Genomic DNA, 18348 nt, shown 5'->3' on the forward strand with positions numbered 1-18348 from the left:
GCTTCGGCCTAGTCCAAACTTCAGAGCCCAAATCTAGGCCCACCTAGGTGAACCCATAACAGCTATACAGATTAAAAACTGAAACAGGTACCTAGGTACTTGATAATCAGTTCTGTGAATATTCCTGTCAAATTTAGCCCAGGAGTATTTATTTTCTAAAATAATGAAGCTGACGCTTGTCAGTTACGCATGGAAACTTTTAGTCAAAATTAATTAGATGAGAAGGTTTTAAACTGCTGTGGTTTGGAGAGCTTCTTTGGTGCTTTTGTGGCCTTTTAGTTTTAAGGAGTCCTTAGTAATTGAAGAAAATTCCATCTTCTGAAGCTTTAATAACATCATGATTGTCCTTATTTTAGTTCTGTGTATGAGAAATATGAGTTTTCTTATTTGATTCATAATCAAATTTCATGAAGTGAGTGAGAGAAAAAAAGTCTACTTTTGAAGTAGATAGGTAATCCTGTTTTCAGTGAGCTATATAAAGGTAATAGAGTTATGAAGAGTTTCAAGGTCCATTGCAATACTAGAGCATAGTATATTTAAAAATTGTGTATATCGAGTCTCTATATAGGCATGTTTCAAATTCTCATTCTAAGGCTGACCCAGAGCAAGAATTTTCTTTGCTTCTGTCCCCCCAGATCACAAGCAGCATGCCTCATTGCCTCATGTCAAAGCTGAATCAGGACCTTGGCTTTACTCCTTGTAGCTTTGGGCTGTGAGCTGGCCAGATGGAGCCCCATGGGAAGGAGCTCTTCAGAGCCACTCTCCACTGCTGGGCTAATAGACTGAAAAGCTGAACTGGGAGGTGAATTTGTGGGCATTGTTCAGTGGGGCTGCATTTTCTTTCCTCCAAAGCAAAAAAACTCCCTAACACCCAGAATACAGTAAGGGAATACTTGAAGCTGTCCTACTCTGACTGAAATATGAGGAGAGAAGATGAGCACCATCTTACTTTCTTGGGTTGTTGTTTTTCAGAAAAGTATGTATGTGACAGTAGGTTTGAGCTTCTCCAGTATGACAAAACCAGGTGTCTAATATTCATTTGTAGAGAAAGAATTAACCTTTATGGAATTACAAAAGGCAGGTTTTGGAGGGATTGTGAGTGCAATAGAAGCGAAATGTTTTCCCTTGTCTGTTCCACTGAGTAATTTAACTAGAGTGTGTTCTATCTGAAAGGGGAAAGATAGGCTTTGATTTTAGTTTGGAGTTCATACAGAATTCAGGTTTCTGGCAAGTTGAGATCATTAACATGGAGGTGAACTTTCTCAGATTCCACTGAGAATAAACTGTCTCCTTGTATGGAATAACACAGCCTGAAGGATCCAGAAGCAGACAATAAATTAGTTTGTTTTTTTCCTTGTGTTCAATGCAAGATTGAATACTTGTTGTTTTACTGTTTTTCTAAGTCCTAATGACTTTGACTTAATATAGGAGACGTGCAGTACTGCATAAACTATGCCTTTTAAAACTTCAGCTCCCAGTATTGTTTAACCTAACATAAGGTCTTGATGCTGCCTTAAATAGGCTATGCTTCAATTAATATCACCTTATTGTGAAGCCAGTAATATTACAGGGGCATATGTGAAGGGAAAGGGCAGATATTCCCTCATCTTCTGAAAGATCTGAAACATTGTGCAGTTGGTGAAATTGATAAAGAATCTTGTCCAAATTCCAGGAGTAATGAAAAAAACATTGCCTTAAAAAAAATCTCAAAAATGTGACTAAAATCAGGAGGAAATGAGCTTTTGTCCTCTCAAATACCATAAATTATTTTTCTCAATCTTCTTTCCTCAGGAGCTTAACTTCTGTCCTCTTTATTCCAGAACAGCTCTTGCAAATTAAATTCCTCTAAGCCAGAATACTTCTAGTAAAACTAGGAGAGATCAGATTTCTTTATTTTCAAGTTTAAGATGAATAAGCAGACTGATATGAAATATGTTGCATAAGGTTTTAGAATAAATTAGCCAGAAAGCACTTGATGTTTTTGGTAGCACCAGTGTGTTTATAGTATGTTCCAGACGCTCAGGAAAGAAAAATTGCTTTTGAAGATCTTAGTCTGCTAGCATGCTGCCCCTGAGATTACTTTGTATTTTATGCTTAGTTATTGCTGGGATAATGGGCTCAATATTTAATACTTGTTCCAGAGAACCACAGTAGAGTGGAACTATCTGTGACTTTAGAAGCTGCCAACTGTGACACTGTTTGACCAACTATAAAAACGTGTGTATCAGGAAGCAGAGCTATGCTATGGGGGTAGAGATGAAATAAATATTACCAGATTTAGGCAGTTTGTAACTTTTCCAGTATTAATCTGTTGGGAATAACAGCATGTGCTCCCTGTGTTCCAGCAATCTAAAGAAACTCTTGTCCCTCTCGGCAACAGTGAGCATTCAAAGCTTCAGTTTTAAAGCACAATCCGGAGAACATGGAAAGGGATAAAATAGTAGACGTTTTCTGCTATGTATTGCACTGCTGCCTTGATACTAATAGTTCACCTATAGTTGAGCTGAGAAAGGGATCCTGAAAATCTCCCTGCAGTTACTCACAGAGTCCCTATATGTTGATGTGTTGTAGTGGAAAATGAAAATAGTACGTGGGAAGAAAATAATCAGATTTGGGCTGTGGTGTTGGGCCTCAGTAGAAGAGAGAGAGCAAAGGAAGAGACAGTGAAAAGAATAAGAAATTGTGAAGCACACAAAGTCCTTAAAAGCAAAGGCTGTAAATGAGTACCCAGGTTTTTTTAAGATGGTGGGCTGCAGACTACAAGGAAATCACAAAAACCATACTGCAAGGAAGAGGAGATATTACATATTTAGCGTGTATTTAAATTGCAGCCATTTTAGCAATGTGGAAATGTTTCTTGCAGTGTTGGCAAAGATTGTTTTCCAGGTGCATTTAGGGAAAAATCATTTTATATTTTTTTGTGGATGAAGAAAGTGTACAAGGCAAAAGACTAGAGAAATGTTTTTACCGAGAGGCTAGTGTCAACAGTGACAGTGCATGAGGATGATTCTTTAGGAACAAAGATCAAAACTTACATTACTTTATCAATTTGAAGGCAAAAGTTAGAGTAGATTAATTGAAATGGGATTTGCTGGTCAAAAAAGAGCTGCAGAAGTGACTCCTAAACCCATTACTATAAATAAACATGGTGTCTGAGACTGGGTGGATACAGTTACAATCCAATGTGGGTGTGGAGCTCCTCATTTTTATTTGAACTCCTGCCAGATGTTCAACAGAAGACGTGCACTCTGCCTTCTATGTCCAGATTGCTCATGAGGTGTAGATTTGTCTTTATACTTTTTATTTAAATTATAATGTTGAGAGCTTTAGGATAATATAACCAAAGAGATAAGTGAGAAGATAACCATAGACTGATACAATTTTTATGTGGTCTTTAGATCAGTCCTTAGGCAATGTCTTTGAGTACTTGTAATTTAATTGCTGTAATATAGTTTTCAGGCTTGGCATCTGTCCAGAGGAGCATCCCAAACTGTATAAGCTGTGTTCAGATACTTTCTTTGTGACAAAAAACTGATGGTAGCCCTCTGTTTGAGGGAGGGATGTGATTCAAATGTACAGAATCATGAAGCTTTCAGGCAAGATGAATACTAACAGTTCTTCAGCAAAGTTTCAAATGGTAGTGTTGTCCACAAATTTGGATTTGTTACCTGGTGTGCAACAAGCCAATAATTACACACTTGAGAGAGACATTGATTATTTCAGAGTTGCACAAGCCTGGGTGCTTGGTGGTATTCCACAGATCAAGCTCACCAACTATCAAAACCTTTTACTATTTATACATTTTAGCGAACAAAGGCATTAATGTTCATTGGCTACAAGTTACATAGTTCTCTTATTAATTAGTATTGTGTCTTGGTTTGAGGGGGAAAAACCAAAATGTTTTACCCACAAGCAGGGGAGGGGCCTCCTCCACGATAATCACACCACTCTTTATCAAATTTAAGAAAAAGAATTTTAATACAAGAAGGATAACTGCTATATATATATATATATATAAGTAAACAGACTAGTACAACCCACTTCCCCAACACCACAAGAGAAAGAAAAAAAAACAAAACAACAACAAAACCCAGCAGGTTTTCCTCCGGGAGAAAAGGTTATACTTAAGTGTCCATGTCACAACCCGTCTGGCTGCAGAGTGAGTTTCAGTCCCTCTCCAGCGAGACAGACGAGCAGTGAGCTTTCAGATGGACTCAGTCTCTTCCCCCTGTGTTCCCCGTCCAAGAAGCAGAAAGGTACGAGCAAGCAGAAGCAAATCCAAGGCAGGCAGCAGCAGCAGCGTGGCACGAAAAAGTAGTCCGGAGTAGGCAGCAGCAAGACAGCCAGGAAAAAACCCCAGCAGTAACCAGCAGGGCAGCCTGCCTCCTTGGAGCCCCCACTCCCGCGTTCCGCCGACCCAAGACTGCGAAGAATATCCAAAAAAAAAAACCAAAAGAGACAAACCTGCCCCCACCCGAGCGATCAACAGTTAACTGCTTCTTTTGTTAACCGCTGGCCTGGGCAGTTAAGTGGCAGGGGAGAGAATTTACATAATAATCCCAAACTACAACATTATCCACCCCTAAATTCTCTTCCATGCCGATACTCTACATTAAACTTAAATTTTCTTTCAAATAATTAAGTGTTTACAAATAAAGTAATATGAGTCGTTTACCCAGAGATAAGTTCCCCTTGAGGTACACATCGTGTCTCTCCATCTTCCTGCATCACCCACAAGTGGAATCAGATCCTTGAGCAAAGACAACCCCACGAATGGGTTTGCCTTTGCCTGAGGCAGGGTTGATCCAGACTGTTTTCCCTAGCATACCTCTCAGGTGTATTACAGGGACTTTGTCTCCATCTACAGTGTGAAGGGGTTCTGATTGGGCAGGACCGGCTCGATTGACAGAGCCTCTAGTGTTGACTAGCCATGTAGCCTTTGCTAAGTGTTGATCCCAGTGTTTGAAAGTCCCTCCACCCAATGCCTTCAAAGTGGTTTTCAACAGTCCATTACACCGTTCAACTTTCCCGGCAGCTGGTGCATGATAGGGGATATGATACACCCACTCAATGCCGTGCTCTCTTGCCCAGGTAGCAACTAAGCTGTTCTTGAAATGAGTTCCGTTATCCAACTCGGTTCGTTCTGGGGTGCCATGTCGCCACAGCACTTGTTTTTCCAGGCCTAGGATGGTGTTCCGAGCAGTGGCGTGAGGCAGTGGGTGTGTCTCCAGCCACCCTGTGGTTGCTTCCACCATGGTGAGCACATAGCGCTTGCCTTGGCGGATCTGTGGCAGTGTGATGTAGTCAACCTGCCAGGCCTCCCCGTACTTACACTTATCCCAGCGTCCACCATTCCACAGGGGCTTCACTCTCTTAGCCTGCTTAATGGCAGCACATGTCTCGCAGTCATGGATAACCTGAGAGATAATGTCCATGGTTAAATCCACCCCTCGGTCTCGTGCCCATTTATAAGTGGCATCTCTGCCCTGATGGCCCGAGGCATCATGGGCCCATCGAGCCAAGAACAGCTCTCCCTTGTGCTGCCAGTCCAGATCTGTCTGTGATACTTTCACTTGCGCAGCTCGGTCTGCCTGTTGGTTGTTGAGATGTTCCTCATTGGCCCGATTTTTGGGCACGTGTGCGTCTACGTGGCGGACTCTCACAATCAGCTTCTCTACTCGGGTGGCAATATCTTGCCATATATCGGCAGCTGAGATGGGTTTCCCTCTGCGTTTCCAATGGGTTTTCTTCCATCGGTCTAACCATCCCCAGAGAGCATTGGCCACCATCCATGAGTCGGTGTAGAGGTAAAGCTTTGGCAATTTCTCTCGTTCAGCAATGTCCAGGGCCAACTGCACGGCTTTGAGCTCTGCAAACTGACTCGACCCACCTTCTCCTTCAGTAGCTTCTGCAACTTGTTGGGTGGGACTCCATACAGCTGCTTTCCATTTGCAATTAGTCCCTACAATGTGACAGGAGCCATCAGTGAAGAGGGCGTAGCATATTTCTTCTTCTGGCAATTGATTGTATGGTGGAGCTTCTTCCTCACGTGTCACCTGCTCTTCCTCTTCATCTGCTAGACAAAAATTTTCACCTTCAGGCCAGTTTGTGATGATTTCCAGGATCCCAGGGCGATTTGATTTTCCTATACGGGCGCGCTGCGTAATCAGGGCAATCCACTTGCTCCAGGTGGCATCAGTGGCGTGATGTGTAGAGGCAGCCTGTCCTGACAACATCCACTTCAGCACTGGTAGTCGAGGTGCCAGAAAGAGCTGTGCTTCTGTGCCAATCACCTCTGAGGCGGCTTGAACTCCTTCATAGGCGGCTAGGATCTCTTTCTCTGTGGGGGTATAGTTGGCTCCGGATCCTCTGTAGCCTCGGCTCCAGAATCCAAGTGGTCGGCCTCGAGTCTCACCAGGCACCTTCTGCCAAAGGCTCCAAGACAGGCCATTATTCCCGGCGGTGGAGTAGAGCATGTTCTGTATGTCTGGTCCTGTCCTGACTGGTCCAAGGGCTACAGCATGAGCAATCTCATGCTTGATCTGGTCAAAGGCTTGTTGCTGCTCAGGGCCCCAGTGGAAATCATTCTTCTTACGGGTTACCAAGTAGAGAGGGCTTACGATCTGACTGAATGCTGGGATATGCATCCTCCAGAATCCTATGGCACCCAGGAAGGCTTGTGTTTCCTTTTTGCTGGTAGGTGGAGACATTGCTTTAATCTTATTGATGACTTCTGTTGGAATCTGACGGCGTCCATCCTGCCACTTCACTCCCAGGAACTGGATCTCTTGGGCTGTTCCCTTAACCTTACTCCGTTTGATGGCAAAGCCAGCTCGCAGAAGAATCTGGATGATTTTCTTTCCTTTCTCAAAAACCTCTTCTGCTGTGTCCCCCCACACAATGATGTCATCAATGTATTGCAGGTGTTCTGGAGCCTCACCCTTCTCCAGTGCAGTCTGGATCAGTCCATGACAGATGGTGGGACTGTGTTTCCACCCCTGGGGTAGTCGGTTCCAGGTGTACTGCACGCCCCTCCACGTAAAAGCAAACTGTGGCCTGCACTCTGGTGCCAGAGGAATGGAGAAGAACGCATTAGCAATGTCAATAGTGGCATACCACTTTGCTGCCCTGGACTCCAGTTCATACTGGAGCTCCAGCATGTCCGGCACAGCGGCACTCAGCGGTGGGGTAACTTCATTCAAGCCACGATAGTCCACAGTCAATCTCCATTCTCCATCAGACTTACGCACAGGCCAGATGGGGCTGTTGAAGGGTGAGTGGGTTTTGCTGACCACCCCTTGGCTCTCCAGTTCACGGATCATCTTATGGATGGGGATCACAGCATCGCGGTTCGTTCGGTATTGCCGACGGTGCGCTGTCGTGGTGGCAATTGGCACTTGCTGTTCCTCAACTTTCAACAGTCCAACAGCAGAAGGACTTTCTGAGAGACCTGGCAATGAGTTCAATTGTTCAATCCCTTCTGTCTGTACAGTGGCTATTCCAAAAGCCCATCTATGCCCCTTTGGGTCCTTAAAATATCCATTCCTGAGATAGTCAATGCCCAGGATACATGGGGCAGCTGGACCAGTCACAATGGGGTGTTTCTGCCAATCTCTCCCTGTCAAGCTCACTTCAGCTTCTAGCACAGTCAACTCTTGAGATCCCCCTGTCACCCCAGAAATAGAAATAGTTTCTGAGCCCACATGTCCTGATGGCATTAATGTGCATTGAGCGCCAGTATCAACCAAAGCCTTATACTTTTGTGGGTCTGATGTACCAGGCCATCGAATCCACACAGTCCAATAGACACGGTTGTCCCGTGCCTCTACCTGGCTAGAGGCAGGGCCCCTCTAACACTGATCCTGGTCATAGCGGTCAGAACATTTTCTTGATGAGTACACCTGGGAGGTGCCCTCCTGTGGGTCAGATTCTTGCCCGTGGGAAACGGGGACTGCACTTACTCTCACTGACCTTCTTCCATTCTCCTTCAGTTCTTGTACTCGGGCTGCAAGGGCACGGGTGGGTTTCCCATCCTACCGTCCCATGTCTTCTCCATGTTTGGCCAGCAAGTACCACATCTCAGTTCGTGGGGTCTGTCCACTTCCTCTGGCTGGGGGGCGTCTGGCTCTGACTTCAGAGGTTCTCATTCGCACTGGTGCCACTTGGAGACTTTCCCTAATTTCCTCTCTGATCGCTTTTACCTCTGCAGGCAGCGTCTTGAGACTCTCAACCAATGTCTCTACAGCAGAAATACGGGCCTGCATTGGTCTGTGGGTCATGCCTTCATGTAACCGTAGGGAGGCGGGTTTTTGGACCTGAGAGACGACTTCACAGAAGTTAGCAGCAACAGGCTCCTTTATTCATCCGCACACACACTTAAATACTTCTTTAGGACTGTAACCTTCCGCAGGTGCTTGACACTTTGGCACTCATTATTGGCTAACAATGTTGTTTATATTATGAAGCTTCTCATAATTGGCTGACCATGCACATCTGCTGAGAAAGTCGGCAGCAGCCATTTCTGATCTCATTAATTAGTTCTTAAGGCTACAGCACTTATTTACATAGGCAGTTCAGCATATGGCTTGCTTTCTAGGTGAAATACTATATAAAATTCCAACACCTTCATATATCTGGAGCTTATTTGCTACAGCGCCCACTGTTTCTTGGTTCTCTTCCCTATACATGGATGCCAGGAAATCGGTGTATTCAGCTGGCCCTGAGTGTGAAAGGTTCCACCACATATGTGGTGTGCATCTGACCTTGTCAGGGTCATTATTGGTTTGCCCACCCCTTCCAAAAAGCACGTCCATCATTGCCATCTCCCTCAGACGTAAAATTCCTTCTTCCATCGTCTTCCAAGTCTTCCTAATATGATGTTCCTGCAGGATTTCTCTATAAACAAACTTCTCTCTTACACTCATTAGAAGTCGTGCCCAGAGTGAAAGGGGCTTTGATTCCCTCACGAACACCTGTTCAATAGCCACATCCTGGGCCAGAGCCCCCAAAAACCTGGCTTCAGCACCATCTAGTTGTAAGGTTTCACCCATAAGGTCCCAAACTCGGATCAACCAAGTCAGGATGGGCTCACCTGGGTGTCGAGCAATGTCTTTCCGCAAACTACGGAGATTATCAAATGACAATGACTCAGTGATGATCTCAGGCTCTGGGTCTGCTTGCTGTGGAGGTGCAGCAGCCCCCTCATCGTCCGCTGGATGGTCTAATTTGGTCTTATATTTCCTTTTCTGGATAGGGGCAACTTCCATAGGCTTGGCCTGTCCTCCTGGTTTAGCCTCGTCCTGCATCACTGTAACATCAGAGGTTTTACCCTCTTCCCTTTTTTTAGCCCCATCCTGCATCACTGTAACGTCAGGGGTTTTACCCTCTTCCTTCTCCCTCTTCACTGTAACGTCGGGGGTTTTATTCTCTTCCTTTTCCCCCTTCACTGTGGCATCAGGGGTTTTATTCTCTTGCTTTTCCCCCTTCACTGGGCTGGGCTTCTGAATGCATTCTCGAAAAAAACCTGGCCCTACCTTCAAACATTCTGTAAGCCGCAGGGATACAACCTTGCAGAAAAACCATAAAGAGCAAGATATCTCTGGCATCCAGGGAGAATTTAAACATCTCAAAAGCTGTTGTAGCAGACTTGAATGGGGAATGGACAAAGGGTTGGGAGAAAAGATTCCCCTTTGTTCCTTCCCAAGGGTCCGTACTATTATCACTGAATCCCCAGAGGTAGCAACTTAGGTTGCGGCAGGAAAACAGTCTGGAGAACACCACCCACATGACATCCAAAGGCATCGAATTCATGGCACCATAAATCCAGAGTAAGAACTCAATAATAATTGCGGCTATTTGAGTTTTACTCATTGATTTGTTGATAAGACTTAAACCTGCTGCTCCTTTTGGCATGAATTTGTACCAACAAAAAGCCAATATATTATACAGGATGGTCCTGATGAACCCTAAACTCAAGACCCACATGGTGCCACAAAATAGCAGTTATCCTTCTTTGTTTACAAGCCCCAAACGTTGGGCGCCAAGAAATGTCTCGGTTTGAGGGGAAAAAACCAAAATGTTTTACCCACAAGCAGGGGAGGGGCCTCCTCCACGATAATCACACCACTCTTTATCAAATTTAAGAAAGAGAAGTTTAATACAAGAAGGATAACTGCTATATATATATATATATATATATATATGTAAACAGACTAGTACAACCCACTTCCCCAACACCACAAGAGAAAGAAAAAAAAACCAAAACAACAACAAAACCCAGCCGGTTTTCCTCTGGGAGAAAAGGTTATACTTAAGTGTCCATGTCACAACCCGGCTGGCTGCAGAGTGAGTTTCAGTCCCTCTCCAGTGAGACAGACGAGCAGTGAGCTTTCAGATGGACTCAGTCTCTTCCCCCTGTGTTCCCCGTCCAAGAAGCAGAAAGGTACGAGCAACCAGAAGCAAATCCAAGGCAGGCAGCAGCAGCAGCGCGGCACGAAAAAAGTAGTCCGGAGTAGGCAGCAGCGAGACAGCCAGGAAAAAACCCCAGCAGTAACCAGCAGGGCAGCCTGCCTCCTTGGAGCCCCCACTCCCGCGTTCCGCCGACCCAAGACTGCGAAGAATATCCAAAAAAAAAAACCAAAAGAGACAAACCTGCCCCCACCCGAGCGATCAACAGTTAACTGCTTCTTTTGTTAACCGCTGGCCTGGGCAGTTAAGTGGCAGGGGAGAGAATTTACATAATAATCCCAAACTACAACATATTGTATCTTCTATGGGTTAATGATTCTCTCACTTCTCATGCTATTTAGTCTGCATGCTTAGTTTTTCTCTCCTTTTTGGTCAGTGGGTTTCTTGGGTTGGTGGTCCGTGACTCGGTTGTCATGATCTTCCCCTGCTGGAATTACCTTTTACCCAATTGGAGCTGATTCAGCACAGTTACAGGGTTATCTTTATTAGTTTCTTCCTTATCTTGAGAGTTCTGCCAGATATCCTTGTGGCCCATAAATTCTGCGTTCTTTGTGTCCACTATCAGTGGTACATCCTTCTTCCCAAGCTTTAACTTCCCCTAGTTCCGAGATGATTGAAATATGTCAAGCCCTAAACTTTAACAAGGCAATTCTACCGACAAATAATTTGTCTTTCTAACACCTGGACATCACTTAGTGCTTGTTGGCTGATATCCGTTTCATGGATTAAATCTCCTTTCTTGTTGATTAGCCTTGAAAGTTTATAAAGATCAAACATCACAGAACGTCCTTTCTTAAGAAAATTTCACATATTCCACATCTTGCAACAGTAGAACAAGAGACACTTTTTGAAACTAGGGAGATAAAGAAAATAGCTAAAAGTAGTTATTTAAAATAGTGGGCAGTTAAATTCTGATGGAGTCTGCCACAAGAGGTTGTGGAGGCAGATTCAAAAAGTGGTTAGATGAATTTGTCAACAGCAGGTCCATAAATGGCTGCTAAAGGGAATAGGTAGGAATGTAGCCTTTAATTTCCTACTGTAAAAGTTTAAGATGCTGAAGAATTATGAGGAGAATGGGTTCAGAAAACAGGCAAGTTCTTGTGCTTTCCTTGAGTAGCATGTCCTTTTGCCACCTTTGGAGATGGAGCACTAGGCCAGATGCACCATTCCTGACAGAGTAGGGCATTTCTTATTAATTTCTTTATTGCTACTTTTTCCTTGCATAATTTGCATTTATCCAAATTGCTCATAATTCAACCTAACCATGCCTTGTACTTTGCACTGCCTCTAGGCTTGGAGCAGAGTGCCACTCTTCTGTGAGTAGTCATCACAATCAGCTGAAGTATTAAGATGAATGAAGTCCTGTCCTACTTGTGCCCCATTCTCTCTGCTCACCCTTTGAAAGGTACAGGGCCACTACTGGAATAACTTAGTCAAATTCGTATTGATACTCCTGGCTGTCACATGAAAGGGAGGGGGATTTGCCTGACTCTTAAAGAGGGGAGATTTTTCTCGACCCTCAGTGATATATTTGTCTGTCAGTGCCCCAGGGAAAGCAAAACCCTTTATGTCTGAACCAGTCTGTCAGGTGTCCTGTAAGGGGGATCGTTCACCGAACAAATTCATAGGATCGGGGGGCTGACCCAACAGCATAAGGGAAACCCCTTAGTGGGCCTTCCAACATGTTATTCCACTGCCAGCAAACTGTCGACACCTTATAAAGGACTCACTCTAACAGTTTACAGAATAACACTGTTTATTAATACAAATTGTGACAGATTCGTAGGTCATGGGTGGTAGTGTCTGACTGCAAAAATGTATTTAAAGCACTATAAAGCAATCACAAACACAAACTCTAATATAAAGCAATCTGTTAATATACTATGAGGCTAACACAAGCTCTAGTCCTGAAAGCAGCATTTAGCATGCATAGAATAAGTTTCTTACCCAGTAGGTGTCCCTATGGGAGGGAAGACAGGTTCAGCCCAGCAGTTTTGGTGGAGTCTTCCTCCAATTTCTCCCTATTTCCAGCTTACTTTTATATTATTTCTTTAGGTTTAGGTAGAGCTTGAGTGACTTTAGTCATAAGTACTTAATTGGGTAGTCGTCCTTGGCATCTGTCTCCCTCAATGGACAGATACAGTAAGGTCTTTGAACAACAGAGTGTCACCATGTTCCCCTCCCTGCAGGATGTTTATGGGGGGAGGCTGCAGCACCTTCACACCACTTCCCTCTCCACTGCGTCCCCTGTAGCAGGTGCTTATCATTGTTTGGGGAACTTTCGTAGGGCATGTTGACTGTGTTCCATCCGGGAAGCGGCAGCTGCATTTTACCCTTTAATTCTTATTCTCCTTTAATTCTTAACCCTATCAATTATTCCACACTGGCAAATCCCTGACATGGCAAAACAATAGCTAGAAGGAAGAAGTTAATTTAAGCCTCACAGACTTAGTCTGCAGCTTTGGTGTATGTTTTGGGTTTTTTTAATAGCTGCTAAGTTTTAATAGTCATTGTAATAATGGGCTCTTTAAGTGTGTCCCTTTGTGTTTGTTTGTTTTTTTAAAGCTACTTTTCACTGGGGTGACAGATCAACTGGTGCTTTCTGACAGCTTCTAGAGAAGCTGGATGAGCACACGCCTGTAAGGGAACTGGTTAAAACTAAATATAGTATCTGGAAAATTCTGATTAGTTAGGTCTGAGCTTAGAGTCTTTTGGAAATGGGAAAAGACTTATTTTTTTTCCTCTTTATGTCAAAATAGTACGAGAGTTCAAATATAAAGAAAAACTGAAATGGAGCTTCTAAATTCTTTCCTGCTGCAAGACTTAAATGTTTGGAAAGCCTGGAAGAATAGGCAATTTACCTTGGTGGTAAATGAAATCCTACTGAAGTGTGTGTTTTATATAAGGCTGACAATCAAAGGAATATTCTGGGGCATTGAAAGGTGTCAAATTTGAAGCTAAAGAACAGGAAATATGTATATTATGTGTCAGTGAACTTCATAAATGGGGAGAATTGGTGTGGATAAACAGTGATAGTGTTACTTGGTTGCCCACATCTTTCAACACTGAATTTAACGTTCAAGTATTATACCATCAATTGCTAGTGTTTAAAATGGGATCCTTAAAGCAAAAGAGACTATCTTCTTTGGTTTGGTCTTTTTCAATTTCTTGCATATGCCTCTGAGCCATCTAATATTGAAGTCTTTTTATAAAGCTCAGAGGGACTGCTTTTCCCTGTTTCAGAAACTTAGTGTGAGTGTTTCTTAAAACAGCAAAGGCCATGCAAGCCTTCTGTTTCATCTCTGTAGTTACTCAGTGTACTGTATTGGGGTCTAATGTGTTTCACTTCCAGGCTAGCAAACAGTTCAGAACATGTGAAAAAGGGAGTGTAAGACTGCTTAATTTTAAATGGATCAGGTTTTACTTGGTTATCTACCTTTCTGGAAAGGTATTACCACTGGTGCTGGGGTGGTGGTGGTGCCACAGGGAAGAAAGGAAGGAGGGCTGTGCTTCCTGTGGCAGGAAGCTGTTGTGTTGGCTTGCCTCCCTATGAAACTGTACCCTGAGTGCCATATTCAGTGTTTAATTTGAAAATTTCTATGATTCTCTGGTTTAGGATAGATTATTTTGAATGGGTTGCATAAAGTTACCAGTATTAATCTTGAGTCCCTGTTAATTGGAACCTCTGTCTTCTTGATCCCAGAAAACTAAATTTCTTACTTCAGCTGTATTTTTTAGGTACTCTCAAGCTGGTTTATGGAGGTATAATTTAGTTGAAACTGAAATGTCATGCCTACTGAATATTCTGTTTTGTGGAAGTTGAAAAGTTATGATTGAAAGTTACCTGCAGAATATAATCTAGTGTCTGTTGACTTGGTTCTCACTGAAACTGCAAAGATGTGACAAGGCATAAATTAGCCATGAATGCTGTAGCCTGAAGTATCCCGAATCACCTGTGCTGTTTTGCAGATGGGAAACTTCAGTAAGATTAAGTGGGTGTATTTCAGATAGAAGCGAGGAATGTACCTGTACAGGATGGAGAGACATGTAAGCTGCCTTGAAAGCTCAAATTGAGTAGACTGAAGCTAGTGTTAGCTTTTAGCTAAAACAAGTTTTTTTTCCGCTGATTGAACTAACTTATACAGCTTGGAAATAAGGTAACTTTCTGGAGTTCAAATACCCATTTGTTGCCTGGAAATAAGATAGTTTTTTACTTCAATGCCATACTTCTATCTATAGGACCTCAATTCTAACAGCTGTCTGCATTAAATAATATGGTTGCTTTGGGGCTTATATTTTAATACCTAAAAGTAGCCTAATAAAAGCTGCAAAAACAAGATGTTTTTTTTCTAAATGCCTATAATTTTTTCTTTTGAATTATTTGAAGTGCAAATTGCAGTGAATGTTAAAGATAGCCCAAGTTTCAACATCTCTTCTAATATTTCATTTTATATAAACATCCTGATCAGGTAGTTTTTAACTTTAATGAATTTTGAAAGACTTGATGATTTTGAGCACTGCCGGTTGAGAAGATTCATTATCTGTAGGCCATTACACTCTAGATTTAAACATGGGAATAAGCTTATTACCAAATTTGAGTAAATTTCAAATTGATGTCCCCAGTGGAACAAAAACTGGTAATTTAAAGCATGACAAACAATGACAAGTAGCTTGTGAAATGGCTGGCTGTTGGAAGACTTCTGTCAAGCTGTCACGACTAAATGACATTCCAAACATAATTTTGCTTGCTAAATTAATTTGGACATGGGTAGAACGTGCATGTGTGTGTATACAATTTGTTAGTCACTTGTGGAAAATTTTAATAAATGAATAGACCCAGCCAGCCTAGTTGCAAAGCTAGACTAATGTTAACTTGAGTATTTTTCTGGAGTTGATTTAGCTAGGAAAGACTTGAGGAAAAATTAAATGTCTAACCCAACAGTAACCTTAGTCTGTGCTGTTAGAGTCTGCAGCGAACTTGCATATGAAATTTATTGTTTAAGTATCTAACCATGATGCAGACTTATCTGAACTGTTAACTGACTTGTTTTAGGATGCAGTGTCCTATGGCATTTGGTAATGAAAAGTCCTAAGAAGGTATTTGTTTCATGTGAAACCTCAGTGCTAATGTGTCTGTTTTGGTTTGTGTTTTTAGGGATCAGACAGGAATCTCTAAATTATTGCTTGCTGAGTGTTCTGTCTGGTGAAAGTCATGTCATCCATATTGCCATTCACTCCACCAGTTGTGAAGAGACTTCTGGGGTGGAAAAAGTCTGCTGGTGGCTCTGGAGGGGCTGCTGGTAGTGAGCAGAATGGTCAGGATGAAAAGTGGTGTGAAAAAGCAGTGAAAAGCTTGGTCAAGAAGCTAAAGAAAACAGGACAGCTGGATGAGCTTGAGAAGGCAATTACCACTCAGAATTGCAGTACAAAATGTGTGACCATACCAAGGTAAGTGCTGTTGTGTTTGAAATTGTTACAGCCACTTAAAAAATAACTAAATGGATGTTTAGGCTATCTGAACAAATGATTTAAAAAATCAGTTGCATGCTTTGATTCTTTACAAAATCTTTAAAACCTATTTTGGTTTTATATAGTGCTTGCTTACAACTGAATCCAGATGCTTTGTAAAGTTACAAATTCATACATTTTCATTACTACGTAGATTCCAATTTGTATGTATTCTGGTGGTGCCTGGAACAGCTCTTCATTTGTAGCACTGCCTTATCCTTTTATTTCATAACCCTGTCTATAATAAGAGGGGCATACTTGAACCTACATTTTTACTTTAAAAATAAAAGACAAGTTTTTCCTTGGTCAACACTTCAGTTCTCTAATTATTTTCAGTTGTATCTGGTAGTTTCATTTCAATTGTACAAGCTGCATCTGTTCTCCCTTTTAAAGTTGTTATAGTTTCAGAACCTGTCATGGAATTTTCTCTCCCTACCAATTCCGCCTCCCCCCCCCCCCCTCCCGCGCTAACAAAAGGGGTGGGTGGTTGCTCTGCATTCCTACTTAATGACTGCGGGGGGGAGGGGGAGAGGGTTTTTTCCTCTTGCTGGACACACTACATGGCTTTTGGCTGCGGTGTGGGCCAGAGCCCCGTTTGCTGGTTTGGGCCCCCATCAGCTCTTTGTACCTAGTGCAGTGCTGGCCGGAGAGAGGTTTCTTCTGGTGTGCTGGACTCCTTTTTGGTGGCTGCTGTGAGTGGAAGCCACCGTTTTGCTGGGCTCGTGGAGGCATTTGGAGGGAGCTGCCCTGGTGCAGCCCCTAGCTCTGTGTGCTCTGTGCTGCCTGTCAGAGAGAGCTGTCGCCACTGCCTTGGATTTGCTGCGGATTTTCCTGAGGGCCAGTTTTTCATCTGCAGAGGAGTGGGTGAATACCATCACCACCATCCCATATCCCCAGCGATTTTTGTCTTCAAACAGAGGATGAGGAGAGATCTCTGCATTGCTCACGGAGAGGGTTCCGCCCCATCCCTTTGCAGCTGCCATCCTCACGCGAGTCACCGGAGGGGGAGCCAGCATCTCTCCCTGCCCCTTTGTCTTCGCTTTGGTGGAAAACCCGTGGCAGTGGCCAGCCGAGGTGCAGCATCGTCCCCTGCTGTCCATAAATATAATTGCACCGAAAGGAACAAAGATAAAACTCAATTAGTTTGAAGGTTTTGGTTATGGTGTTACAGTTTGTTCTGTTCTGGTTTTGGTTATGTATATAGTTATAGTTAAGGACTGTGTCTTGGGTTGAGCTGGCAAAATGCCAACTGCCCAACACAGAATGTTAGTCTTCCCCCCCCCCCCCCCCCGAGAAAAGGGAGGAAAGGAAAAAAACTTCAAACTAGGTTTATGCTTAAACTAACTATATATATTTATACAGAAAAGAGAAAATTAAAAGAAACTACAATATAATACATACTTACACAAATTAGAAATAACAAGAAATAACTCCCCACTCCCCATCAAACACAAATCTTACTGTTTTAACTACAAATCACTCTAGAGGAGTCAGTTCCTCAGAGACAGACTTAAACAGAGAGAAAAACTAAGAACAAACATTTTACTTCCCTAAGATAACATGGTGGTGAGCCGGTGCTGGGCCTGGGCCTCCCATCCCTCCTGGGACAGCACAGTGCGTCCTCCCAGGAGGGATGCTGTGAAGTGATTGACTAAGCCACTCCCACATTGGCTCTTACCCTTTGAGATGATGTCGGAATATGGTATGGAATACTATTGGCTAGAAGAAGTCAGCTGTCAGCTAGCTCAACCCAGCTCAAGTCAGCCAACAGTCCTAGGCCTACCCTGAAATGTAAAGCCTAAATTTAGGCCTACCTAGCTAAACCCTTAACAGACTGTTATCCTTTTTCCATACATTTTTCTGATTAAAGTATATTCATTTCAAAGGTTGTGGTGCTTTTTTGGGAGAGAGGCTCCCTGCCTAGTCCAAACAGACATCTAGTTTCCTTCTAAACTAGGACAAAAATGAAGTTTTGTCTTTGGAGGCAGACTGTCTGAAGGCCATTTTAATTATTTGCTATTGGTTAATGTAATTTTTTTTTTATTTAGTAACTTGGAGTATTTCTAGAACTGCTCTTCCGCTCCTGGTATGTATATACATTTAGGTGAATGGCTTGCATTCTACCCCTTTGACTTTCTCAACTTAATTCATAGCAACTGCTGTGTGAGGGGCAAGGGTTATGTTTGTAAGTACATTGCAGGCTGGTTTTGTTTCATTTTGTACAGAAATCCCACTAAGGTGCCTGTGCAAGCTCATTATGTGCAACATAAGTATCAAATTACTTCACACGTATATTTTTCTATGAAAAGGGGGTCTGGTGGCATGGGAATATTTTGGGTACTTAGTGCCTTGACACTTAAAATAATTTCTAGG

General features: G+C 42.9%; 1 protein-coding gene across 1 annotated transcript in view; it reads left to right on the top strand.

Annotated features, from left to right (window-relative positions):
• The window catches only part of LOC139683013 (mothers against decapentaplegic homolog 2-like), an 89804-nt gene that overhangs the window by 3624 nt on the left and 67832 nt on the right, over positions 1-18348 (top strand). Inside the window, exon 2 of the mRNA XM_071577712.1 lies at positions 15623-15915. Coding sequence (XP_071433813.1) covers positions 15680-15915 — 236 coding nt within the window. The 5' untranslated portion in view covers positions 15623-15679. The remainder of the gene's footprint in view (positions 1-15622; positions 15916-18348) is intronic.

The sequence above is a fragment of the Pithys albifrons genome, chromosome 26, assembly GCF_047495875.1.
Source record: "Pithys albifrons albifrons isolate INPA30051 chromosome 26, PitAlb_v1, whole genome shotgun sequence".
In the NCBI taxonomy this organism is placed as follows: domain Eukaryota; kingdom Metazoa; phylum Chordata; class Aves; order Passeriformes; family Thamnophilidae; genus Pithys; species Pithys albifrons.